Here is a 25,193-nt window from a genome sequence, read left to right on the forward strand (position 1 = left end):
GCACCGATAATTGAAACATTATCCCTCTCAGCATTTCCAAAACTTGATGAGGCCGCGAATGCAAAGTTAAGGACATCTCCCAGGTGACTTGATGCCGGAAAGTCAAAACAAAGAAAATAAATTAGTAGGTAGTGAAAACTCAAGTTTTGCCATTCTCCAAACAGCATGATTTTTGCATTTTCCAGGAAAATGAAGAGAAAAAAACAGCCTAGGTATATAGTATTCTTCAATAGTAAAATTTATTATCTGCATTTGTAATATATTTTTTTTAATTTTATGGTGTGAACTATTTTTTATTTTGGTTTTACGATACAGATTTTATGAAGAGGAAATGAAAATAAGGATAATTTTCGAATTTTATAGGCTTTTATAAATACTTCCAGACTAAACTTTCAACGCCAGCCGAAACCCACACCCGGTTTAATTTTAAGGATCCAAATTACGTCATCGGCCTATCGAAGTAGACGACGATATCAATTTGAAGGATCGGACGGGTTACTATCGCACATCAATAATGATCCATGACACCGAATCCATACGAGTTCTGTGCCCTAAGCTCCTGCTCACCGATTCGGGTTTTCAATGGCTAATTGGATCCCCCTTCTTCCCGCCACTCACTATCGTCTCCACCGTGTCTTGCATCCACCACGTCTCGTCTTCGCCTGATTACGACAAAGAGTCTGGTATTTGCTTCCCGAGAATATATCGTAACTTTATAAGTTTCCTTCGTAAATTCTCATTTCATTTTATATAACATGACCAGATGATCTGCGTACGTTGCTCCCGAAAGGTTTTCGCATAATTGGAGCATTAATCATAAAAAACTCTGATGTTGAGAAGAACGCAAGGGAGGCTGTTGATTCAGCTCGCAAACTGCAAAGACATTTATCTGGTGAAGCTGAAGCAGAATTGGATGTTCCCGTTGTGATTGCGGCAGTTGCGGATTTGGAGACTGGTGATAATAAATTTTTTGTTTCAAGGTCGGGAAATTCTAACAACATTGAAGCGGTTGAGTATGTTATATATGATGATAATCCCCATAAGTATGTTTGGGACAGAGGTTGTTTAATTCGGTGCGAGCTTCCGCTTAAGTTGCCATTTTATTATCCAGTTAACAATCCATCTGGTGAGTTTTTAAAAATGTTCTAGCTTTTCTTGTAATTTTTGTATAGGAGATATTTGTAGTTCGCATTTGTGATTAAATAAAAGAAAGTAATGCTAGAATTTTCAAATAAATTGGAGCATTTCACTGTTAGAGGGATTCACACAAACGAAGGAAAGAATTAATGTTAAATTAACAGAGAAATAATGTGTATCATGGAAATCTAGTTGCTAGGAAGATAGCATGGGTATAAATCATCTGGATGCTGTGACAATTCTCAAATTAAAAGGCTTTGTTGAATTGAGTGGACTGTTAACAGCTCAGTTAAGAGTTGTGGATATATAGATTCATTTATGTGTGTTGGCAATTTCTGCCCTTAAATTCTGTTATATGTTGTCAAATTTTTAAATATTTAATGACTTGGTACGTTTTTGTTCTAAGATGCGCAGAAAATGTTTTTGCATGCAACTGAAGCACTTGTTGATAAGTTGAAAGATCCACAAGTTGTTTATTTGGCAGAGGCATTAAGCCTAGCCTCGGCTGAGTTACCTCAACCTGTCATTGTTCGTGGTAAAGATTTGGACTTTGGCACAAATCTTTCAAACATGAAGCTTGTGGATGAAGGTGCTGAAGATTTCGACAGAAAAGATTTATCATGTGCACACTTTTGTTTAAAAAGTAATACAGCCTCCACAATCTTCTCTGCAGAGGTAAGAGGTAGCATTAGCATATGATATTTTGTGGTACAATGATTTTGCTTGTGGGCCGTAAGTGGATTTTGAACATTTCTTTTTCTAGGTAAACGCTCATGCATGATAATTAACTTGAGCTTTCATCATTTCTGAAAAGTTTTTTTTTTTTTTTAATTGGTTGAGCTTAGAGTGCAGATATTATTCAAGTAAGTGTTCTGCATAATAGATCAGAAAAGTCTCTGCAGTCCACTGCACCCATTGCAGAATTTTATCCTGGTAGTTGATTAATTTCAAAATATTACTATTTTTGTCTCTGGAAAATTGATTTAATGTTTATATAAACAACTTCAGAGGAACTTCAAAACTCATTTTAATGGAAATTAAACTTTGTGATGCCAGCTTCAGAAGTTGCCAGACTTTTGGTTGTGGATTTTAAGCTACAAGTGCTTTGTTATGCAGCCAAGAGTCTTCCGCTGATGGATGCCATTTCTAAGTTAGTCTTCCCCGGTTTAGTCGATCAACTAAATTCCATGAAGAAGGCAATAGTGCCCTACCTCTTATCTCAACATCCTCAGGTGCGTAAAAATTTACAACTGTGTTAATATTGCCAATTTCATGTCTAAAAGTAGCCCCTCACACCAAACACAAGTGGTTCATTTTTGCTCTAACTCCAGTATTCTGGCTATGTAGTTGACTGACTTTATTATAAATGCTGTTACCCTGGCAACTCTGGCTCTCCTTTAAGAATCAGAAAATCTATATAGCTTGTTGGCAGTGCCATGTGTTTAATGGAACTCACAAAAAACTGCTTAGGATGTTGTAACATACCAAAAGCTCAGGGAGACAGACTTGTTGTAAACTTATATTTCACATAGTCTGTGTTGTTAATGGTGTTGGTTGCTACATACTAATCATCTCAGGAAGGGAACTGAAAAGAATGTAAAATATAACACCAGAGTCAGAACCAAAACCAAATCCTCTTGTAAACCATAATAAAAATTATATATGAACTACTCATTTGTTTTCTATTCAGTGATAATTCCTGCAAGGCATCCTTTAAACATTGCACGCATTTAATTTTCATTTGCTGCATACCTAGATTTTTTTGTTTATATAAGAACATAACTGTTCCCCTGGAAATTAGGCATGCTATTCGTGTAATTAGAAAGTTTATTGTATTTACAGCTGTGCCCATTCCACTTTAGTCCACCTGGATTATTGCATCCGGTAACTTCAATCTATGAACTTAATTATGGAGAGACAGAAATGAAGCAAGGTAATCATTTTGGCTTAAATTTCTTGGCCTTTTCTCATCAAGTAGCATAACTATGAACCAGAGTTTCTGTCATTTTGTTTTCATTGCTGAGGATTTAATAAAATCTTTCCCCACCCTTTCCAATGAAATAAGATGATTTTATGGTTGGATATATAAGGTATTCCTAAACTATGTAGAGTAAATGATTTACCTCCTCTTGGGACATTTCTGCAAAGAATAATTTTAGATCGGAACCAATGAGCTACTTTAGTGTTGTGATTTGATTTACTTTTTTAGTTATAGATTAATATAAAACTTGAATTCTAAACCTTCTGTATTTCGGCAGTTGATGTAAGAAAATCTCTACACTTAAGGCTGGGATTGCCTTTTGATCGTCCTCTCATGAGAATTGCTAATGCCCTGGATTTTTCTAATACTAAGGATAGTTCAAGGAGCAATTCATTAAGAAAGGGTAGTTCAATCCATCATTATATGTGTGACAGTATGATTTTCTCTCTGTGTGTTTCTTTTGGCCTTGTGTTTATCTAACTTTGTTACAAATTCCTATGACAATATTAGGTTCTCCTTTGCTTAAAGATGTACATATTGGAATCCCTAGTAGTGGAGGTTTGTGGATATGGATTTTTTCACTGTTTTATTCCTCCAAACTAGTGGTCATTGAAATTGTGATTTTCTGTTTTCAGTCTCAGGGGGTCGTGTTTCTCTGGTTCAAGGTTCTTATGAGTACTACCATTATCTTCAAGATGGCTTTGATGACTCGGTAATGGTTTTTTCTTCGTCTGTCCAGCTTTATTAAAATTTTAACGTCTTTTCTTATTTGTCACAGTTTCCATATTTGATAAACTATAGTAGTTCTCCTATTTTGCAAGGTTTTGGGGGTTACTTCTATTTGTCTAATGTTGTATTAGCTTTTGCATCTAAATGTTTTTCTTTTGTACTCCTTCATATGGGGTTTGAAAAACGTCTTCTTGTGGAAGTTGAATACTTTTTGTAGTTTTTAACAGATTTATGCTTTACTTAGAAATTGAGCTATGTAACTGCATGTGAAGTTTTCTTTTCTGTAATCGTCATCTATATATGTAGCTCTATTACTGATTCATTCATCTGTTACTTTCTAGGGCTGGGGTTGTGCTTACCGATCCTTGCAGACTATTGTTTCGTGGTTCAAGCTCCAACACTATACATGCATAGATGTTCCTTCACATAGGTATGGAAAGGTCACTGCCTAGAGAGTGTTTCATTGTGTGACTTTCAAGTCTTCAATCTGACTCTTACAAAAATATGATTTCATCTGATACAGATAAATTGTATTTGAATCTTCTCTTCCATTTCTTTATGTCGTGTTATGATTTTATTATTTGTAAATCGTTAAGTAAAAAATATCTCCATGTTTCAATGTCATGAGATTGATCAGACAATGCATTCTTCAGGGAAATACAGCAGTCACTTGTAGAGATTGGCGATAAGGATCCTTCTTTTATAGGTTCACGAGAATGGATTGGTGCCATTGAGTTGAGCTTTGTTTTAGACAAACTTCTGGGTGTAAGTTTGCCATTTATTTACTGATTGTATTATGCAATAGCCTCAGTTTTGTGCATGGTCATACTATAAAGTACTCATATTTTATTGGTTGCTTATCTGACAATCTGACTCGTTGTATTGAGCAGGTTAGTTGTAAAGTCATAAACGTAAGGTCAGGAGCTGAGCTTCCCGAAAAATGTCGAGAGCTGGCGTTGCACTTTGAGACTCAAGGAACACCCATTATGATTGGTGAGTTGGACAAATAAAAAACAGTTTTTACCATGTATTTTTCTTGCTTTCTTAAATAAAAATAATGAGCTGGAGATCTGAAATTACACATCGAATATTACTTGCTGAATGGAAAATGTTTAATGTGTTCCAATGCACACAGGTGGTGGTGTTCTTGCATATACTTTATTGGGAATTGATTTCAATGAAGCAAGTGGAGATTGTGCATTTCTCATACTTGATCCTCACTACACAGGGCATGATGAGCACAAGAAAATTGTAAATGGAGGATGGTGCGGGTGGAAGAAAGCGGTGGATAGCAAGGGAAAGAGTTTCTTCTTACATGATAAATTCTATAATCTTCTGCTTCCACAGAGACCCAATATGGTATAGTTAGATTGTTAAGTTAGAATTGGTTCGAGTTCAGAGGTTATTTTTTTAAGTGAGTTAGTTAGTTTCATGTAGACATATTTATCTTCTTTGAAGGATGGGAAAATTTCTTAATTTCTTTGGGCAGGGACATTTGAAGGGATGTGTTGAACTTGCTAAATATTACTACAATAAAGTTTTCAATCAAACTTAAGTTTAGGTTCTTCAATAGACTGACTGCCAGCAAGTAAAAAGAAAATTCGTTTTTATGGTTCCAGAGTATCTGAATTTGGAATTTTTGGGTGGACTTTTATTTGTGAGATATTGCTGTGAAATAGTCAATGAAAACAAGAAAAGAAAATACCTTACTAACAAATAGCAATAAATGAATAAGTGTGTTGTGTTGCATATATATATATTTTTAGGATATTAATTAAAAATAATTATTTTTTAAAGGACTCATTAAAAGATAAGTACATCTTCTTCTTCTACTTTTATAAGTATACAATACAACCATTATATAAATTGAATTTGAAGTTTTTTTCTACCATTTTTTAAAAATATGTTATTACAGTAGACTTTATAATTTTATTATTTTATGTTAGAAATTAAAATAAAAATATATTTAAATGATTAAGTTGGTTTGATTAATTTTTCTTCATATCGACCCCTTAATTATTTGTTATAATTAATATCTTAACATTGTTCACTGTTACTTACAAAATACCCCCGGAGAAATGTGCCAAATTTTAATTTTGAATGCAGTGTCTCAATTAAGTTGTGGCAGTTCCGGTTCACCCTACTCTCCTCTCTTCTCTCCCAAAAAACATCATGTCTGCTCTGGCTAACAAAAGCTTGGCCTCTCCTTTCCCTTTGATTTACAGCCGTCACTCCACTCATCACTTTTCGAAACCTCAATTCTTACTCCTCTCAAACTTCAAGCCCTTCAAAACTTGTTCACCTCTCTCTGCAACACCACATGCTTCCACTCCTCATCCTTCCCTTCAAATTTTCCTTCCTTTTCTTCAAGAACAAGAACAAAAATCAATTGAAGATGAACATGAAGATGAAGAAAAAGAAGAAGAAAACCTCATGGATCCAATTCTCAATTTTTTCAAAACTCAAACTTCAATTCAAGACCCACCTCGCCTCGGAAAACTCTCTCTCCAAAAGAACCGCCGGTCTTCTTGGCACCTCTCTCCCCATATCAATTCCATAAATCAACCCGGAACTCCCATCGATTCTGATTCTGATTTCGATGACGTTGTCATTCCAAAAGAAGAAAAACAGCATGCAGAGTCTTCACCCCATTGTCCTGTCAGTGAAATCTTACAAATTGCGAGGAATCTGCCGGAGAATTCCACTTTAGGTGAGGTCTTGGGGAGTTACCATGGGAGAGTTAGTAAAAGAGAGTGTGTTCAACTGTTGGGGTTAATGGCAGAAGAAGGTCTTTTGATGGGTTGCTTGTATTTTTATGAGTGGATGAGATTGCATGAACCTTCGCTTGAGTCCCCACGCGCTTGTTCTGTTTTGTTTCCGATATTGGGGAAGGCTAGAATGGGAGATTACTTGATGATTTTGTTCAAGAATTTGCCTCAAAGCAACGAGTTTAGGGACGTTCATGTTTATAATGCTGTTATATCAGGCCTTTGTGCGTGTGGACGGTATGAGATTTTTGTATCTTAGTGGTCTTATTAACTATTATGATGTTTTGTTGATTGCTTGTTTAGTTGTTTGTAATTTTTTTTCTTCTGTTATATTGGTTTGTTCATGTTGAACATGTGTACATGGATTAAGAATTTCATGTAAGCTTGATAAGATGAAGAATTAAATCCAATATTTGAGTAGTGGCACACATATCCATAAAATTGCAATATGTGTATGGAAGTAGAATCATAAGTGTCTTATGTATAATTGTATTTACATCCAAAGCTGAATTATGTGATTTTCAGACTGTGTAAGTTGTTGTTTTAGTTTCTGGCCTTTGACTCAATTGTATTTAATGGTCAAATGTATACTAGAAATTAATTTGGAGCACCTACATTCTTTTGTGTGCATGGAATACTAGTGTGGGTATATATTGTTGATAACCGTTCTTTACCACTTTGACAGTGCTTTGAGCGGTCTTTATATTCTATTCAGCACTGCCATTTTTGGAGTTAGGGATTAGTGCAGTGCTTTGCTTTTCTGAACATTGATTCCAAGCAGTGTAAATTTCAATTCTTCCTGATTTTGCATTTCATCAATGTTAATGGAGTGACTTTTGGTGGTTTCAAAAAAAGTTTGAAGAAAAAAACCCAAATTTCGTTGTTATATTAAGTATTGTTTTTAAACACTTGGTTGAACTCATTGCGGATTTCTGTTAACTTAAATCAGGTACGATGATGCTTGCAAGGTGTATGAGACAATGGAAATAAATAATATCTGTCCAGATCATGTAACATGTTCCATAATGATAACAGTAATGAGAAAAAGTGGTCGTAGTGCAAAAGAGGCATGGGAGTTCTTTGAGAAGATGAACAGAAAAGGAGTCAAATGGAGTGAAGAAGTTATGGGTGCTCTGATTAAATCTTTCTGTGATGAGGGGCTCAAGAATGAAGCCCTTATTATCCATATGGAAATGGAGAAGAAAGGAATCTATTCAAATGCCATTGTGTATAACACTATTATGGATGCTTATTGTAAATCCAACCAAATTGAAGCAGCTGAAGGTCTTTTCCATGAGATGAAAATAAAAGGTGTTATGCCCACCTCTGCCACCTTCAACATCCTTATGAATGCATACAGTAGAAGAATGCAGCCTGAGATTGTTGAGAAGCTACTGTTAGAAATGGAGGACAGTGGATTGAAGCCAAATGCTAAATCATATACATGTCTTATCAGTGCGTATGGTAGGCAGAGGAAGATGAGTGATATGGCTGCAGATGCTTTCTTGAAGATGAAAAAAGTTGGTATAAAGCCAACTTCGCACTCTTATACAGCACTGATCCATGCTTATTCTGTCAGTGGCTGGCATGAGAAAGCTTATACCGCATTTGAAAACATGAGAAGGGAAGGTATTAAACCTTCCATAGAAACCTACACTGCACTGCTGGATGCGTTTAGGCGTGCTGGTGACACTGAAACATTGATGAAAATATGGAAATTGATGATCAGTGAAAAGATTGAAAGCACTCGAGTGACATTTAACATTCTTCTTGATGGATTTGCGAAACAGGGTCAGTACATTGAAGCAAGGGACGTGATATCTGAATTTGGGAAGAATGGTTTGCCGCCCACATTAATGACATATAATATGCTGATGAATGCATATGGACGAGCAGGGCAAACCTCAAAGTTGCCCCAGCTATTGAAAGAAATGGCAGCTCTCAATCTGAAACCTGATTCAGTTACTTATTCTACCATGATCTATGCCTTTGTCCGTGTTCGTGATTTTAAGAGGGCATTTTTTTATCACAAGAAGATGGTAAAAAGTGGACAAGTTCCAGATGTCGAATCCTATGAAAAGCTAAGATCAATTTTGGATGTGAAAGCTGCAAAAAAGAACAGAAGGGACAAGAGTGCTATACTTGGTATAATTAAAAGCAAAATGGGCATAGTGAAAGCTAAGGGAAAGAAAGATGAATTCTGGAAGTACAAGAAAAGGCATCCTAGACCTCAAGCAACTCGTCATAGGTAGTAATGATGTGCTATTCTTTGAGAACTTCATTATAAGAAACCTCAGTGGATCTTGTTGGGTCTGTCTAAAGGAATCATTTTGCTATGTAATGGCTTGCCCTTAGGATGGTTTGAATTTCCCCTTTGGAATCATTCTCCTCTACCAAGATACAATCCGAACCATTGAGGGACATGTGTCAACATCAAAAGGCTTCAAAAAAATTTTCTATCCATTAACAAACCCGAAGATAGGCTGCCGTGAATTTGTACCACTTACCTGGTGATTTTTAGGAATTTTTCTATTCATGCTTTGATGTATATAGAAATTCTTTTGGTTCACTTAATCCCCATATGTGACATACATGGCTTCACTTACCTTTCCGGAGATTTTTAGTTAAGTTTTAATGAATTGATTGATTAAGGTATTCATGAACCTGTGATGTAATGGAGTGTCTGACCTTTCCACAAACAAGATCTGAATTTTGATGCTTGATTTTAAAGTCAGATTTAGAACAATACAGAAAAAAATGGAAGTCCTTAAATCCCCTATCCTGCAGTTGAAGAGGACAGACAGAGGCACTGTGGTTGCATCAATTTAGGGTAGAGATGGATTTGCCATGAGGATCCACAAACCACCAAGTGGTGTTTAGGTTTGGTGGAAGGCCCCTTGAACACACAGAAACACATGATTGTCCTCTTTGTGAAAAACCCCTTAAACTATTTAACTCAGTGATATCTTCTATACAAGTATTAATTAATGTATGCTTTTGTAATAAAATTTTCCATCTTGTCTTATGTTAGACCTCATCCAATCTAATATCTTGTCAACTTTTTTCGTTTCTTACGTTATAACAATTTGTTCTTTTGACTTGTGGAGTGTAGACCTTTTAACCTTTAGTCATGCTTCTTGTCATCATCTCCACCTGGGTGACACCATCAATGGTTCATTTCAAGAACCCTGAATCCCAACTTCCTTCCTTTGTAAATTAATGAAAATAGATGATGATATACTGTTAAATGCAACTGAGAGAGAGTTAAGGACTTGTTTCAACAGGGGTCTCTCTGTAATTTCCCCACAACCTCAAATTCCTTCAGTTGTTTCACACCCAGTTTCTTCAATTCAATGCGTATGCTTCTTATTAGGAAAAATTCTCCAGTTTAATCTGCAATCACCCGATGAGGAGATGTCATGTTTTGACACAAACCCCCTCATCGGAAAAATATTGGTGCATTTGCTTTTCCAACGGTTTGCTCCTTGTTATTTGTCATAGAAAAAATTAGTAATTTAGAGTTTGAAAAATTATTATTTACTTTATAAGAATTACTAGGGATATAAACGGCCTCAAGAAACTAATCTAGACAAACTTAAATTTGATATCGGCTAATTTAGTAATTTTATGAGTTCACAATTTATTTAAATAAAATATTAATAATTTCAAATCTACGATGGAGATGAAATCATCAATTTCTATTTAAAATTCGAGTTGGTATCTTTTCAGTTTAGCAAGTTCAAACTCTTTATTAAAGTCGGATGGATCACATGTCTCCGAATTCCTATATTTAATTTGGATTATTAAAAAACAAAATCCATAATTGATATCTTATCAGCTCAACAAGTTTAAGTTCTCCTTTAAAGTCGATTCGATAACATATCTCTAAATACCATATTTAATTTGGATTTAAAAAATGAACTCAATATTGATATATTATCAATTCAACAAATTCAAACTCTCTATTACGGTCAAATCAATCACATGTCTACGAATTAAGATATTTAATTTGGATTATTAACAAAGAAAACTCATAATTGATATTTTATCAGTTCAAACTTTTCATTAAAATCAGTTTGATCGTATGTCTTTAAATAATCAATAGTTAATTTGGATTATTCAAAAGAAAACGAAGAACTAATATCTTATTAAGTCAACAAGTTCATGCTCTCCATTAAGATCAACTCATTTTTAACAAGTTCAAACTCTCTAACAATGTCGAACCGATGACATGTACCTGAATAACCATAATTAAATTGGATGGTTTGAAATTAAAACTCAGAAAATAATATCTACCCCTAAACTCGATCTGATATTGCAAGTAAAATTGGTACTTTCATGAAAACAACTCTTCTCCTATCATTCTCCAACGGCTTTTTTGTCATTCCGTCTTCACTCAACCCTGTAGCAATTGAATTACACTGTAGCAACGGCTGTAGCTAGACGGCACGTGGCACCCTAACAGATACGTTAAAGCTCCATGGTGACGTGTACTCGTAACCTTAGCCTCCACATATAAACCGCCCACTGATCCCTTTGCTCATTCTGATCCTCATCCATTTCTCTTCCTTTTCTTACTCTAAACGGATTGAGACAGGGACACTAGGTTTTGGATCCGCAGTTATATACCGAATCGGACCATTGTTGGTTTTTTTAATTTAGGGTTTGTGGTTTGGAAGATTCGTATTCGTTTGTTTTATTTTCTTATTTCAACGCCTGAGTCGGAGTGCCCTGCTAGGAGATCCGATTGCTCCTCCTGTCTTGGCTCGAGATCCGGGCCAAGCACAGAAGAGTCTTATTTGAGTTTGGATTCAGTCTTCTTTGAAAATACACCCTGGTGCGCGCTAACTCTTTTATTTATTATCTGGGTTCCGGTTTGCTTACGAAAGCGTAACTGTTTTTCACTTTTGGTTTTGGCTTCAAGAAATTAACAGTTGGTACTTTATTGTTAATGATGTGTTTTAGTTTTCTTTTTATTTTCTTTAAGTTAGTGTAAATCATCGTTTTGTTTTTCAACTTCCTTTTCGTTTTTACTGCAGTGATTCGCCGCATTCTTTTTTACATTTCTGCTATTTCCGTTTATGTTTTGAGTATTTATTAATAAGATTTTTCTTGAAGTAGTGTTTGTAGGTCTTAGACGATATTTTATGATGAGGCAATCTAATGTTGTTTTGTTCTTTAAAGATTTAAGTCATTAAGGTTTGACTAGTGCAAATGGCGTCAAGCGAAGGATTTTTGACTGATGAGCAGAGGGAAATGTTGAAAATAGCTAGTCAAAATTCGGAGACTTTGTCGTCTTCTCCAAAGTCTCCGACATATTTACTGTCTGACCATCAGTTGAAAGTTCCAGTTGCTGGCAAAGCACCGACCGCCGGAATTGCGGTAAGGCATGTGCGTAGATCACACTCTGGAAAGTTTGTGCGTGTGAAGAAGGGTGAGTGCATTTAAACCAGTTTAACCATGTATCTTCTTGCTCTATTTATTTGGTAATTTTGATAAATTGCTGAAATCTTATCATTTAAATCTTCTTTGGTGATATGTGTTAGGTTTTGTTATAACATTTAGAAATATATTATAGAGATTTTTTCATAGCAGGAGCCTACAAGAAAAGCCCGCTCTTTATGATTGATTATGAGTATGTATTTATTTCTTATTTTGAGGTCATTGTTATCCTCTGAATTGGTTCGGGCATGTTGGTGTATTGTCTGTCTGAATGTTTGTGTATTTTTGAATTCTATAACTAAATACAAATTATAGAAATGATCTATCTTACTATTAACAATAATAAGATATATGGTCATGTTATTTTGGAATTAAATTTAATTGTATGTTAATTGTATAAGCCATGAACTCTATGGCTGAAATGTTTGGCAGGTTTTATAATTGTCAAAAGTGAAAAGTGCCAAAAGGCGATGAGGGATCCTATTGCCTAGATGAAAAAGGCAAGGCGAAGGAGTCACTTTTTCCTAAGGCTACTAAAAATTTCTATTAAAAGAAATTCTCATTTCCATCAAATTTAAAAAATTGACTGACAATTTCATCAGCAGTCTTAGATTAGACCAATAACATTTTATTATATCTAAACTTCTCTGGCAACTTTATAAGGGATTAATAATAGGGAACCTCTCTGACAACCTTAGAATTCGTTGATAACCTTTTCGACAACCTTTCAATAACTTTAGGACTCGTTTGCAATCTCTTTGACAACCACAAACTTTATCGGGGACCTCAAAAATTTCTAGTAACCCTTATATCTAGTTGAAAATTGTCAAAAACCTATTGGAAAGTCTAAGACTATGCTTAAAATTGTCCAGAAATTGCCAGTAGCCCACAAATTTAGTCAAAGATAGCCTGGGTAATAATAAAGTGTGTTTTTCCAATGCCTAAAGCTTCTTCAAAAGTGTCAAAAAAGGAGTAAAGGCAATCGCCTTTAAACCATTTGTCACCTTGACTGTCCTCAAGGTGATGATCGCATTTCCTTGAGTAAAGTGTTGCCTAAGTGCGCCTTAAGCGTGCCTTTGATAACAATGGTGGGTTTTGATCTACTAAAGAACCTGCATTCTCTTTCTCTTTTTCAAGTTCCATGTAGAGAAAGCTTAAGCTGGTATCTTGACATAAATGTGCTGAATTCATCCTTTAGTTTCTACCTTAATTAGATTCTATTTGACTGTACAGCTGCTCTACGAAATGGAATTGTTCTCCACGTCTAGTAGAAGCAGCAATTGGAACTTCTGTTCTTAATTTATACTTGGGAATGTTTTCATATTTTTTTTAGCAATAAACATGGAGGATTTAGTGGACTTTAGTCTTGATCACCTATCATCTTTGGGCATCTGATTCAAGTCTTGAATCAATCATCTTTATTGCATGAAAACCATTTAATGATAACCATTTTTTATTTTTTCCATGTATTAGTGTTAGTGGGGTTTCAGAATGCTCCATGCGTTTGGCGTCTGATTTTGGCCTAGATTGGTAATTATGATTTCAACCATAATTTTTTTCCCCATATTTACTTGGCAAGCTTGCATAGTTCCTCTATCTTTTGCTTATCAGACTTGATGAATTTGTGGCATTTATGAATGTTCTAGCTTAGATGGAGCACTTTGTATTTGTTTGATGTTGATTGGCTTCTAAACTCTTTGGCTGATGGATGCAGATGGTGCTGGTGGCAAGGGCACGTGGGGCAAACTTCTTGACACTGATCTTGATTCTCACATTGACAGGAACGACCCTAACTATGACAGTGGGGAGGTAATTTTTATTTCTTACTAATTTATCATTCCCTTGTTAATGTTTATCAATTATTTCTGGGAATTCAGTATTTTAGTATCATGGTTTGCACATTTGTGCCATAAATACTTGTTAGTGGAATGGATTTTACCTGCTTTACTTATAGACATTTTTCACTGTTGATTTACTATTAATCATTATTGCTCTCTTTTCATACTTCATTTTGATAGGAACCATATCAACTTGTGGGAGCGACCATCTCAGACCCCTTGGATGACTACAAAAAGGCTGTTGTCACCATCATAGAGGAATACTTCAGTGCTGGTGATGTGGAGGGGGCTGCATCTGACCTGAGAGAACTTGGCTCCAATGAATATCATCCTTACTTCATAAAGCGGCTTGTTTCCATGGCCATGGATAGGCATGATAAGGAGAAAGAAATGGCTTCAGTTCTGCTTTCAGCACTATATGGTGATGTTATTAGCCCAGCTCAGATTAGGGATGGTTTTGTCATTCTTCTTGAGTCTGCTGATGACCTTGCTGTTGACATACTAGATGCAGTTGATATTCTTGCTTTGTTTGTAGCTCGTGCTGTAGTTGATGATATCCTTCCTCCAGCTTTCCTCACAAGAGCAAGGAAGACACTTCCAGAATCCTCCAAGGGATTTCAGGTTATCCAAACCGCTGAGAAGAGCTACCTCTCAGCTCCACATCACGCAGAACTTGTGGAGAGGAGGTGGGGAGGTAGCACTCACATCACTGTTGAAGAAGTGAAGAAAAAGATTGCTGATCTGTTGAGGGAATATGTAGAGAGTGGTGATACTGTTGAAGCATGTAGGTGCATAAGGGAGTTGGGAGTTTCATTCTTCCATCATGAAGTGGTGAAAAGGGCTTTGGTTCTTGCCATGGAGACTCGAACAGCTGAGCCACTTATATTAAAGTTGTTGAAGGAAGCTGCCGAGGAAGGTCTGATTAGTTCCAGTCAAATGGTAAAAGGGTTTGCTAGGTTAGAAGAGAGTCTTGATGACCTTGCTCTTGACATTCCATCTGCAAAAACATTGTTCCAATCACTTATCCCCATAGCTATCTCTGAGGGATGGCTTGATGCTTCTTTCACGAGGTCCTCAGCTGAAGATGGAAATGTACAGAAAGAAAGTGAAAAGGTGAGGCAATACAAGGAGGAAGTTGTGACCATAATTCATGAGTATTTTCTTTCAGATGACATTCCTGAACTCATCCAGAGTCTTGAGGATCTAGGTGCTCTGGAATTGAACCCAATATTCCTGAAGAAGCTGATCACCCTTGCTATGGACAGAAAGAATAGGGAGAAAGAAATGGCGTCAGTTTTGCTTTCTGCTCTTCATATTGAGATTTTTTCAACTGAAGATATTGTAAATGGCTTTGTCTTGCTCCTAGAATCTGCAGAAGATACAGCATTAGACATTCTGGATGCTTCGAATGAGCTTGCTCTTTTTCTGGCTAGGGCCGTGATTGATGATGTCCTGGCCCCTCTCAATCTAGAAGAGATTGGAAGCAAGTTGCCCCCAAATTGTAGTGGAAGTGAGACTGTGCATATGGCTCGATCACTCATCGATGCCCGTCATGCAGGTGAGAGGATCCTTCGGTGCTGGGGAGGTGGGACTGGCTGGGCTGTGGAGGATGCAAAGGATAAGATAATGAAGCTCCTAGAAGAGTATGAAAGTGGGGGTGTTGTCGGTGAAGCTTGCCAGTGTATCCGTGATCTTGGAATGCCTTTTTTCAACCACGAAGTCGTTAAGAAGGCACTAGTTATGGCTATGGAGAAGAAGAATGATAGGATGCTTGACCTGTTGCAGGAATGCTTCAGTGAAGGGTTGATCACAATCAATCAGATGACAAAAGGCTTTACCAGGATCAAGGATGGCCTTGATGATCTAGCCCTTGATATTCCCAATGCAAAGGAGAAGTTCAGTTTCTATGTTGAGTATGCCCTGAAGAAAGGGTGGCTCCTGTCATCATTTGGTTCATCGGCTGCAGATGCTTCACCCATCACGGTAGCAGCTACTTAAGAAGAGAAGATTGTATCTCCCATCTGTATCTTTCTTGTATGCTGTTGCCCTTATTACCAATAACAATTTCCTCATGTACCATTAAATGGATGTTTGAAAGGTGGATAGGTAGATGATACTGGATGACTGGATTCCTTCAGATGTTTTCTGTTTTTGGTGAGAATCCGATGGGGATTCTTATGATCCCATCAATGTATAAACTTGGTGCTTTAGGCTCATGTCAAGTCAGTGTCTAATTTAGGTTTTAGAAATTTGGCGGTTTGACATGATGTTGCTGTTACATTCTGCATTATATGATGTTAGGACCATGATCTTATGTCTACCATGAAAGCTCTCTGCCCTTTTTCCGCCTTTTTAATTTTTTTTTTAAATTTCTGTGCTTCTAATTTATGAAATTTTGATCTTATATCTTACTCTTTTAATCTGTATCAATTGAGCACTCAATTGTGTACTCATACGTGGTAATATATGGTTTTATTGTTTTAACAATATTTGCCCTTCATAAAACTTCCTGATTTAATAAGGTTAAAATGGTCAAACCAAAATATATCTATAAAATCATTTGCCTTAATAAAATCAAGGCCCATCCAAGATATTGTAAAAACCTAAATTTACCCTAGTTGATTTTCGAAAATTTAAGTACTTATTTATCCGTTAGTTTTGATTGTTATAATCAAGGGTAAAATCATTATTTAAATATTTTATTTAAAATAAAAAATATTTTTTTTCTTTCTTATGGTTAAAAATTAACCGTTTTTCTTTAACTTAAACTTTGAAACATTGCATTTACACCCCCCAAAAACTTCATTTCATCTTTCCCACGGCCATTCTTTCTAGTGTTCCTCTCTAGCAGCATCTCCCCTCCCTTTATGGTGGTTTTTCAATGCGAAAACCAGCTAAATAACTAAAATTTTTTGCACGGATTTATACAAAAATCACACAAATCCGTGCAACAATCTATACATTGGTGACATATAGATCAGCCAGATAGTGTTGCATGGACAATGTCCACGTTTGTGCGATATCATTTGACAAATCTATGAATCGTCAACAAATAGATTCGTGCATAAAAAATTGACTATTTCAATTGAATTTTCAATGGTTTTGCATTGAAAAACCACTAGGGAGGGAGGAGAGATGTTGTCGGAAAGAAATGTTGGGAAAAATAGTTGTCAAAAAGATATAATAAAGTTTTTGAAGTGTAAATGTAATGTTTTAAAATTTGAAGGGGGTGACTATTCATTCTAAAATATAAAACCCTAAAAATATATATAGTGAGATGAAAGGTTAATTTTTTAAAACTAAATTAAAGAGAAAAAAATTAGTTTTTAAAACTAAAAAAAAAAAATTAATTTTTATTTATTTAAATAAACTGGGGAAAGGATTAGTTTTCACAATTGAGGGGTTAAAAATTCAATTTTTTTAATTTAAATAAAAATCTTTATATAAAGATTTTATTTTTAATTATAATTATTAAAATTAATAAATAAATAAATATTTAAATTTTCAAAAATTAATTAAAACCATTTTGAATTTTTACTAAACCTTTGGTGAGAATGTTGACGATTAACTAAAGTCTTTCGGCCTGAAATCACTTTAGGTAGGGCTTCTACGACCGGAGCCCAATATTGGCAAACTTACAAACGGGAAGGTCTCTGTTACTCAACCTTGTATCGTTAACTTGCGAGAAAAAAAATGAAACCCGATCTGCCTGTAAAAGCAGAAGCGGGAACCCTTGACAGCACCACCATGGATGATATCTCCGAGACTAAGGTATTCGTCTTAGCTGACCTCAACGTTAATCCCCCCGAAACAGACTCTGAACCCTCCGCTCGCAATCTCTCCAGGTACCTTCACTCTTTTTTCATTTCTTCTCTATATTTCAAATGTTTATATCTAATTTAAGTCAAGACACATTTTTACTTGTGCTTGTTTTGATTAAATTTAGGTTAATGAATGAGGAATGCAATCCAAGCAGTCATAAAGAGACTGATTTAGTAGAAGGAGAAAGTAAAAAGCTGAACAAACTGGGTAAATGCCGCTCTAGAATTAGTAGATTAGATTCCTCGCTTGATTATGGAGTTGATGGGGATGGGGATCAACCTGGTCAAGGGACTACCTCTTCTCGTGAAGAAAAAGTTAACAGCCTTAAAACGGTGCGTTTTATTTTTAATTTGTTGTAATCACTCTTTTTGTGTGTTTAGTCTACAGCAATACTGACAAAGAAATTGCCTGCTGTTGAGTTTATGTCTTATAGTTAGTGTTACCTCCTTTGATTCTGCTTTTTATGTCTTAGAGATGTAATTTTGAAATTATCGTATGGGGATGAAAAACATATGATGATGAATCTAGTCGTTTAGTGGTTTTTTCATAGAAGGTTTATTGACCCTAAATCTTAATGGATTTGAAGCCACTGTGTTTGCTTTCCTACAACACTGTTTTCATCAGACCTTTTTTCTTTCGATCTTATTTTCAGTGTGACTACACATCTCAGTATTTGTATAGTTATTTTCTTCAAGTAAGGTAATGGTGTTGGATAAGCATTATTTTCTTCATCCTTATCGGATATCATACATTCTTTAGAATACTGATGATGCCATTTGATGCAGTCAAATTCTTTACATGCTTGTAGGGCTTAGTACATGTAGCAAAGAAGATGCCAAAAAATTCCCATGCTCATTTTCTGCTTGGTCTGATGTATCAAAGGTTAGGTCAGCCTCAAAAGGTAGCTTTTGAAAATCACCGTTCTCTTAGTTTCGGTTAATTTGATGTCACATTGACTAAATTCTGGAATATTTTTAGGCTGTTTTGGCATATGAGAAGGCTGAAGAGATTCTTCTCCGCTGTGAGGCAGAAAATCCTAGGCCTGAGTTGCTTTCATTGGTTCAAATTCATCATGCACAGGTGCAGTAATCTATTTTACTCTACTATACATTTCCCTCTATGTTAACTTTGTTATCTGTTAATATTTTACCTTCTTTATTTTGTTTTGAATTCTGAAATTATAAGTAACATGATTGTATCTGGTGTTGCTGACTTGTATAACATGTTATATCTACTGTGTAGTGCATTCTACTTGAAAGTAGTTTGGGAGAAGATAGTTTGGATAAAGAAATTGGACCTGAAGAGCTTCAGGAAATTCTTTCCAAACTGAAGGATTCAATGCAATCAGATATAAGGCAGACAGTTTTATGGAATACCTTGGGGTTGCTACTACTTAAAACTGGCCGTTTGCAGGTGCGTTATGTAATTGTTGATCTTTTTCACATTTCATGTTCTGATATTGACTTTATTTTGCTGTCCAGAGTTCTATATCCGTTTTGTCATCTGTGTTGGCTCTGGACCCCAATAACCATGACTGCCTTGGTAACCTTGGGATCGCTTACCTTCAAAGGTATACAATTGATTGTTAGCGTAACTACTTCAAAAGTCTGTACTGTGGTCAAAACTTTTTCACTGTACTGAACTTCACGTTTATGAAGCATGTTTATCTTGCTTACCGAAGCTTCAGTTTTATCATTGAATCACTTTAAAGTTTCAAATTATTTTTCACTTGATAAAATTGTGATACTTGTACTATGTGCTGACTTTATGTGAAGAAACACTAATTCTTAGTCATGGTTAACCATTTTGCTTTGTGCCTATGATACACATAAGTTGATCAATATATTATGCTTTTACCTAGTTTTTTCTTTTTTGGAAATGCGGCCTTTTCAAGTTATCAGTAGTTAGGGAGACAATAGAATAAAGTTTCTGTTGGGCTTTCTTCCTTTATGTTTTCTTGTATCTATCTTCCAGTGGAAATTTGGAGCTATCAGAAAAATGTTTTCAAGATCTGATACTAAAAGATCAAAATCACCCTGCTGCCTTAGTCAACTATGCTGCCATTCTTTTGTGTAAATATGGTTTAGTTATTGCAGGTATGTTTTATATAATTTAACTCCCATGTTTCATGAATTTTGTTGACCTGATAGTTGTAAAGTTCAGTGGATATATTTGAAGATTGTGGTTAATGATATTCAGTTTCTTCTAAAATTTGTTCTGTCCTAGTTGTTGTTATCAGTTTGCTAACCTAACCTATGTTGTTGCTCGTTCTTACTAATTGTCAGGAGCTGGTGCAAATGCTGGTGAAAGTGCTTGTTCGGATCAGGTTGCCGCTGGCAATGTTGCAAAGGAGTGTTTGCTAGCAGCATTAAAAGTGGATCCCAAAGCAGCACATATATGGGCAAATCTAGCTAATGCATATTATATAACTGGTGACCACAGAAGTTCTGGCAAATGCTTGGAGAAGGTGCTCACAGATTATTGCTAAAGTCATTTATAGCCTCTTTTCTGAGGTTGTTTGTTTGTTTCCTTCAATTATTGGTGGAATGGTTTTGATCTTTGTTTTTCTTGACAAAAAAGTATTCAATGCCCCAGAGTTGAATGGTTTCAAGTTTTAATTGCGAAACTTATTATTGAACTAGTATTTGATACGTGCATTATATGTAAATATGTTTTGCAACTCACTTAACTTTGTGCTTACTAAGCATAAGTATTTTTCACTTTGATATTTCTCTGTAGGCAGCAAAACTAGACCCCAATTGTATGTCTACTCGTTATGCAGTTGCAGTCCACCGTATCAAGGAAGCTGAAAGATCTCAAGAACCTAGTGAGCAGCTTTCCTGGGCTGGGAATGAAATGGCTTCCATATTAAGAGAGGCAGATGTTGTTCAGATTGACCCTCCCATTGCATGGGCTGGACTTGCAACAGTTCATAAAGCTCATCATGAGATTGTGGCTGCTTTTGAAACAGAACAAAATGAGTTGATGGAGATGGAAGGTCGTGCTATTTACAGTTTAAAGCAGGTATTGGTGTGCTGTTGCACGAAATTTGAAACTGTTGTAGGACACTTGGCTGATAGATATGTTATAAATTACATGATAGAGAGAGAGAGAATGTGTGAGTTTGTGTCAGTGTGTGTGTTCATGAAAATGCTGTAGTTTTGTATGAAGAACAAAAAAACCTAAGTGCTTATTATGTCTGTATAGAAAGAGAGAGAGAGAGAGAGATAAATCTTGATTAGATAATCACTATGTATATGTATGTATGTATGTATGTATATTTGTGTTTGTGTGTGTGTGTGTGTTCATGAAAATGTTGTAGTTTTGTATGAAGAACGAAAAAACCTGAGTCTTTATTATGTCTGTATATAAATTTTATATGAACTCAGGTTTATGATTTATTAATGCAATTTTGTGTGTGATAATTTTTTTCAATAAATAAATAAGTTTTATATATTGGTTATGGTTATATATGATTTATTGAGGCTATATTTTTTTCGATAAATAAATAAGTTATATATATTTATTTCAATAAATAAATAAGTTATATATATTTATTATGGTTATAATCCAATTATATTATATCTTCCTTCTTGGCTATCATGTGTTGTGTAAAATGAAAACAATATACTTGTTTATGATGGAAGAAAAAATACTGCTAAATTTTCATTTCATGTGTGGTTAGCAATTTTACTTTATTGTTTTTCTCAATATTAATCAGGCAGTTGCAGAGGATCCAGATGATGCTGTACGGTGGCACCAGCTTGGCCTTCATAGTCTATGCTCCCGACAATTCAAAACTGCCCAACAGTATATCAAGGCTGCAGTTGCCCGTTTTAAAGAATGCAGTTATGCATGGTCAAATCTTGGTATGTATAGAGCTCATGATAATTGTATCATATTTTCAATATTTATGTTTTTCGTATGTCACATTTTGAAGCATTGACCATTGTAAATTTGCATCATCAGGCATCTCACTTCAGTTATCGGATGAAACGTCATCACAAGCTGAAGATGTATACAAGCGGGCTTTGGCATTGGCAACACCTGATCGGGCACATGCGATTTTTTCCAACCTTGGAAATCTCTACCGGCAGCAAAAACAATATGAATCTGCCAAGGCAATGTTTACAAAAGCACTTGAACTTCAGCCTGGATATGCTCCGGCATTCAACAATCTTGGTCTGGTATTTGTTGCTGAGGGTCGATGCGGGGAAGCCCAGTTCTGCTTCAACAAGGCCCTTGAGGCAGACCCACTGCTGGATGCAGCTAAATCCAATAACATAAAGGCATTGGCCATGGCTAGATTGTGTGGAGCACTATCCTAGTGTTTTCTTGAAGAATTAACATAATGGCAAGTGAAGGTAAGTATCTTTTCTTCATCCTAAATTTAGGTTTGTAAAGCTATGTATTTTCTTTTACAAACAGATCTTCGGAAGCACATGCTTTCACTTGTATGTTCATTTTTTATGTTGGGATAGAAGTGTTATACTTTCTTCAAGTAAAAAGAGTTGAGGTCCATATACAACCAGGGATTTCTTCCCAGTGGAGGTTGGTGACTGTTTATATGTAACAAATCCGCTGACCTGCTGCTAATAATCAAGACATAATATAGATTGAAGAGCTTAATGAGAAATTAATTTAAAAACCAACTTGCCATAATGGCAAAGACAGTGGGTTGGGAATTTGTCTGTAAGAGATAACTGGTAAAATCAATCCATAGAAGTATTTTCATAACGAAAATCTCCAAATACCCCACCAAACTTTCTTATTTTATAAGTTCTAGACTATGCTCTGGAAATTGAAGGATCCGACATTAGGTTGAAAGAAATTATTATACTTGTATTAAATTCACAACTTCCAAGATGGAATTTTCAGATCAATAGATGTGTGAATTTTTGTGTGTGTGAATATACAGAAGTAGAATATACAGAAGTAGATCAAAGCATCAGATTCACTGCCCCAAGCATTGCAGTAGAATATTATATTGAGTTGTATGAATCATGCTTATTGGTTAACTTGATTCTCTCTTCCATTTTTTTTATTGATAAAAACAATGTTTTGATAATTGATAACATACCCATAAAAAAAGAATTGAAACTTTAGTTAGCAGGTTACTGTCAGCACCCAAATACAATCAGACTTGTATAATTCCTTTCCTTCCATTTTATTTTAATATGTTTGACTTGCCACTGCCATCCTTGCTTAGTTTTTAAAACTTTTTAATTACAAATCAATATCTTACTGCAATACCCTCCTTACTAGCAATACTACATCCTTCATTTTCTAACAACCTACATGTGTTTCAATTAGGATTTGATCCGAGTTTATTCCAATTCGAAACAAATTTTATTTTAACGAGTTTGAACTAAGTTTGCCCTAAATGAATACGAGCAGGAGGTAAGTCTGGGTTTTAAGAAAAAAATTATCACGAGTTTGAACCCAAATATGGGCCGGCTCGCTATATAAATTGCATTAAATATTGCTTTTCTCTAGGGAAATTTTTTATTCACTTATATAGGTCAATGGTGTGAACAGAACATGACAGCAAGCAGCCAGGCCAGCGCCTAGCGCCATGCCCAAACATGGAAATTGCAGCGCAGGCACATATAAACAACCATCTTATATTCCCCTTTCTTATCCATCCTCATTCTCTCTCTCTCTCACTTCGTCGTCAAAACACAAACACTATTTTCATGCAGACATGACGACCGTCACCATTACCAAACTACCCCTCCTCCTCAAGCCCTTCTTCCTTTCTCTCTTCCTCTCCCTATTCTTCCTTCTCCTCTTCGCCTTTTCGCAAACGCCCCATCACCGGAATCCCACCCTTCAATCAACTTCAACACAGCACTCCAAAAACGCCTCCCACGACCTCCGTATCCGACCCGGTTACTCATCCTACGATGCGTACATCCAGCGTCAGTTAAACAAAACTCTCAACCCCAAGCTCCGGAAGATCTGGACCACCCGTGACTGGGACCGCAAGGTTAGCGTCTTCGCCAATTTCTTCCAAAGCTTAAAACAAAGAAACCTCCTTTCCAACAATTCAAAAGCGTTGTCCATCGGCGCGCGTGTCGGCCAAGAAGTGGCGGCACTTAAGCAGGTGGGCGTCTCCGACGCGGTGGGTATAGACTTGGTGCCGTATCCGCCGCTTGTTGTTAAAGGAGACTTCCACGCCCAGCCTTTTGAGAATGAGACTTTTGACTTTGAGTTCTCCAATGTGTTTGATCACGCTCTGTATCCGTGGAAATTTGTTGGGGAGATCGAACGGACCTTGAAGCCCGGCGGGATTTGTGTTCTGCACGTGGCGATTTCACGGCGAGCTGACAAGTATTCGGCTAATGATCTGTATAGTGTGAAGCCATTAGTTGAATTGTTCAAGGGGTCTGAATTGGTTGAAGTTAGGAAGGATGTTGATGGCTTTGGCCTTGACACAGAAGTAGTTTTTAGAAAAAAACACAAAAATTAACCATTTTTTATTATTATCCCTATTCTTTATTTTGTTTTTCATTCATTCATATATATATATATATATATTATAAATGATTTCATGTCTACCCAGATTCAAATTTCCAATTATCTGATACATGTTTGATGTAATCAAGTTAAAGAATTGATTATAAAATGTCATAACAGTGTTCAAATTGATTTACATAAAAGTACCCATTAAATAAAAATTGAAAAAGCCTTAGGAAATGTGAGATTTCTTAGAAAGAAGAGAGTCACGGGGCCATTGATTAAAGAGAAAAAACAGAGAGGATTGGCATCCAGTTAGCTATTCTCTTTCTCTATAGGAAGTAGATTTAGCCGTTAGGCCGGCCTATCCAAGTTGACTAATGGCAATAATCTTCCTCTAATAATTTGATAATTTAACAATGGAAGTGGGTCATTGACAATTTGGCATTGGGGGACAGCCCTTCTCCAATTACAGGGAATGTTCATGTATTGTTGCTACCAAGAGTATAGATGAAGCCAGGAATTTAAGGACTCTTTTCCATTTTAGATTGTGGGTCACACTGGTTTCTCTCTTTCTTTCTCATTCATTAAGCTAATCTTCTTTCTATGCTGGCTGACAGCCTACTTTAGGTTGTTTTCCCTTTAATTTTGTTCAATATTTCAACTACTTTTCTTCATGTCTTCCAGTCTGGCAATAATTCACACACATCATATTGCCATCCTTATTTTATTTCACGGGTTAATTTTAGCCCACCCACCGTTAATTTTGGTTCCAAAAGACCCTGAGGAAAGTGTTCTGCGTTTTAATTCTCTGTTGACAAATTAGGTAGATTGGCAGTGTTATTTTGGAGTAGTATGTTGAGTTTTAAAACCAAACTAGGTGTATATTCTCTACCAAAATTTAAGACCGCACATGTTATTGGGTTGGGTTGGGTAGAAAGAGACCATTCCCTTCATCAATCCTCATCATCCCAACTGTCTCTATTGTCCCTTTCTCCCTTTTCTATCTTATCATCT

The 25,193-nt window shown here is 35.9% G+C and overlaps 5 protein-coding genes across 5 annotated transcripts; all 5 read left to right on the forward strand.

Annotated features, from left to right (window-relative positions):
• The first annotated feature begins 76 nt into the window (after positions 1 to 76).
• LOC123211850 (probable Ufm1-specific protease) lies at positions 77 to 5,465 on the forward strand. The gene is made up of 14 exons (XM_044630778.1): positions 77 to 212; positions 316 to 683; positions 764 to 1,126; positions 1,544 to 1,812; positions 1,983 to 2,070; positions 2,194 to 2,369; positions 2,980 to 3,070; positions 3,396 to 3,521; positions 3,629 to 3,676; positions 3,754 to 3,830; positions 4,189 to 4,277; positions 4,501 to 4,612; positions 4,738 to 4,840; positions 4,983 to 5,465. The coding sequence occupies exons 2-14, from the start codon at positions 515 to 517 to the stop codon at positions 5,210 to 5,212; spliced, it is 1,941 nt and encodes a 646-aa protein (XP_044486713.1). The 5' UTR covers positions 77 to 212; positions 316 to 514; the 3' UTR covers positions 5,213 to 5,465.
• A 478-nt stretch (positions 5,466 to 5,943) lies between these two features.
• On the forward strand, positions 5,944 to 9,270 carry LOC123212212 (pentatricopeptide repeat-containing protein At5g50280, chloroplastic). The gene is made up of 2 exons (XM_044631288.1): positions 5,944 to 6,852; positions 7,565 to 9,270. Exons 1-2 carry the CDS (start codon positions 6,020 to 6,022, stop codon positions 8,865 to 8,867), a joined length of 2,136 nt encoding a protein of 711 aa, XP_044487223.1. The 5' UTR covers positions 5,944 to 6,019; the 3' UTR covers positions 8,868 to 9,270.
• A 1,692-nt stretch (positions 9,271 to 10,962) lies between these two features.
• LOC123211299 (MA3 DOMAIN-CONTAINING TRANSLATION REGULATORY FACTOR 1-like) lies at positions 10,963 to 16,215 on the forward strand. The gene is made up of 4 exons (XM_044629925.1): positions 10,963 to 11,452; positions 11,800 to 12,049; positions 13,772 to 13,866; positions 14,076 to 16,215. Exons 2-4 carry the CDS (start codon positions 11,830 to 11,832, stop codon positions 15,891 to 15,893), a joined length of 2,133 nt encoding a protein of 710 aa, XP_044485860.1. The 5' UTR covers positions 10,963 to 11,452; positions 11,800 to 11,829; the 3' UTR covers positions 15,894 to 16,215.
• A 1,281-nt stretch (positions 16,216 to 17,496) lies between these two features.
• On the forward strand, positions 17,497 to 22,262 carry LOC123212475 (probable UDP-N-acetylglucosamine--peptide N-acetylglucosaminyltransferase SPINDLY). Its single transcript, XM_044631631.1, has 11 exons — positions 17,497 to 17,740; positions 17,842 to 18,049; positions 18,526 to 18,618; positions 18,696 to 18,797; positions 18,960 to 19,130; positions 19,199 to 19,287; positions 19,692 to 19,813; positions 20,003 to 20,184; positions 20,457 to 20,741; positions 21,439 to 21,586; positions 21,687 to 22,262. Exons 1-11 carry the CDS (start codon positions 17,589 to 17,591, stop codon positions 22,043 to 22,045), a joined length of 1,911 nt encoding a protein of 636 aa, XP_044487566.1. The 5' UTR covers positions 17,497 to 17,588; the 3' UTR covers positions 22,046 to 22,262.
• A 959-nt stretch (positions 22,263 to 23,221) lies between these two features.
• Positions 23,222 to 24,362, forward strand: LOC123212039. Its single transcript, XM_044631063.1, has one exon. The coding sequence runs from the start codon at positions 23,293 to 23,295 to the stop codon at positions 24,187 to 24,189; it is 897 nt and encodes a 298-aa protein (XP_044486998.1). The 5' UTR covers positions 23,222 to 23,292; the 3' UTR covers positions 24,190 to 24,362.
• The last annotated feature ends 831 nt before the right edge of the window (positions 24,363 to 25,193 follow it).

This window comes from Mangifera indica, chromosome 3, assembly GCF_011075055.1.
Source record: "Mangifera indica cultivar Alphonso chromosome 3, CATAS_Mindica_2.1, whole genome shotgun sequence".
Classification (NCBI taxonomy): Eukaryota; Viridiplantae; Streptophyta; class Magnoliopsida; order Sapindales; family Anacardiaceae; genus Mangifera; species Mangifera indica.

Coding starts and splice junctions, on each gene's coding strand:
- LOC123211850 (XM_044630778.1), top strand. CDS start 515: ATGATCCATGACACCGAATCCATACGAGTTCTGTGCCCTAAGCTCCTG. Junction 2,071..2,193: donor CATTGCAGAATTTTATCCTG/GTAGTTGATTAA, acceptor TTGTGATGCCAG/CTTCAGAAGTTGCCAGACTT. Junction 3,677..3,753: donor TGGAATCCCTAGTAGTGGAG/GTTTGTGGATAT, acceptor TTCTGTTTTCAG/TCTCAGGGGGTCGTGTTTCT.
- LOC123212212 (XM_044631288.1), top strand. CDS start 6,020: ATGTCTGCTCTGGCTAACAAAAGCTTGGCCTCTCCTTTCCCTTTGATT. Junction 6,853..7,564: donor GGCCTTTGTGCGTGTGGACG/GTATGAGATTTT, acceptor AACTTAAATCAG/GTACGATGATGCTTGCAAGG.
- LOC123211299 (XM_044629925.1), top strand. CDS start 11,830: ATGGCGTCAAGCGAAGGATTTTTGACTGATGAGCAGAGGGAAATGTTG. Junction 12,050..13,771: donor GTTTGTGCGTGTGAAGAAGG/GTGAGTGCATTT, acceptor TGATGGATGCAG/ATGGTGCTGGTGGCAAGGGC. Junction 13,867..14,075: donor CTAACTATGACAGTGGGGAG/GTAATTTTTATT, acceptor TCATTTTGATAG/GAACCATATCAACTTGTGGG.
- LOC123212475 (XM_044631631.1), top strand. CDS start 17,589: ATGAAACCCGATCTGCCTGTAAAAGCAGAAGCGGGAACCCTTGACAGC. Junction 17,741..17,841: donor TCCGCTCGCAATCTCTCCAG/GTACCTTCACTC, acceptor GATTAAATTTAG/GTTAATGAATGAGGAATGCA. Junction 18,798..18,959: donor TTCAAATTCATCATGCACAG/GTGCAGTAATCT, acceptor TCTACTGTGTAG/TGCATTCTACTTGAAAGTAG.
- LOC123212039 (XM_044631063.1), top strand. CDS start 23,293: ATGCCCAAACATGGAAATTGCAGCGCAGGCACATATAAACAACCATCT.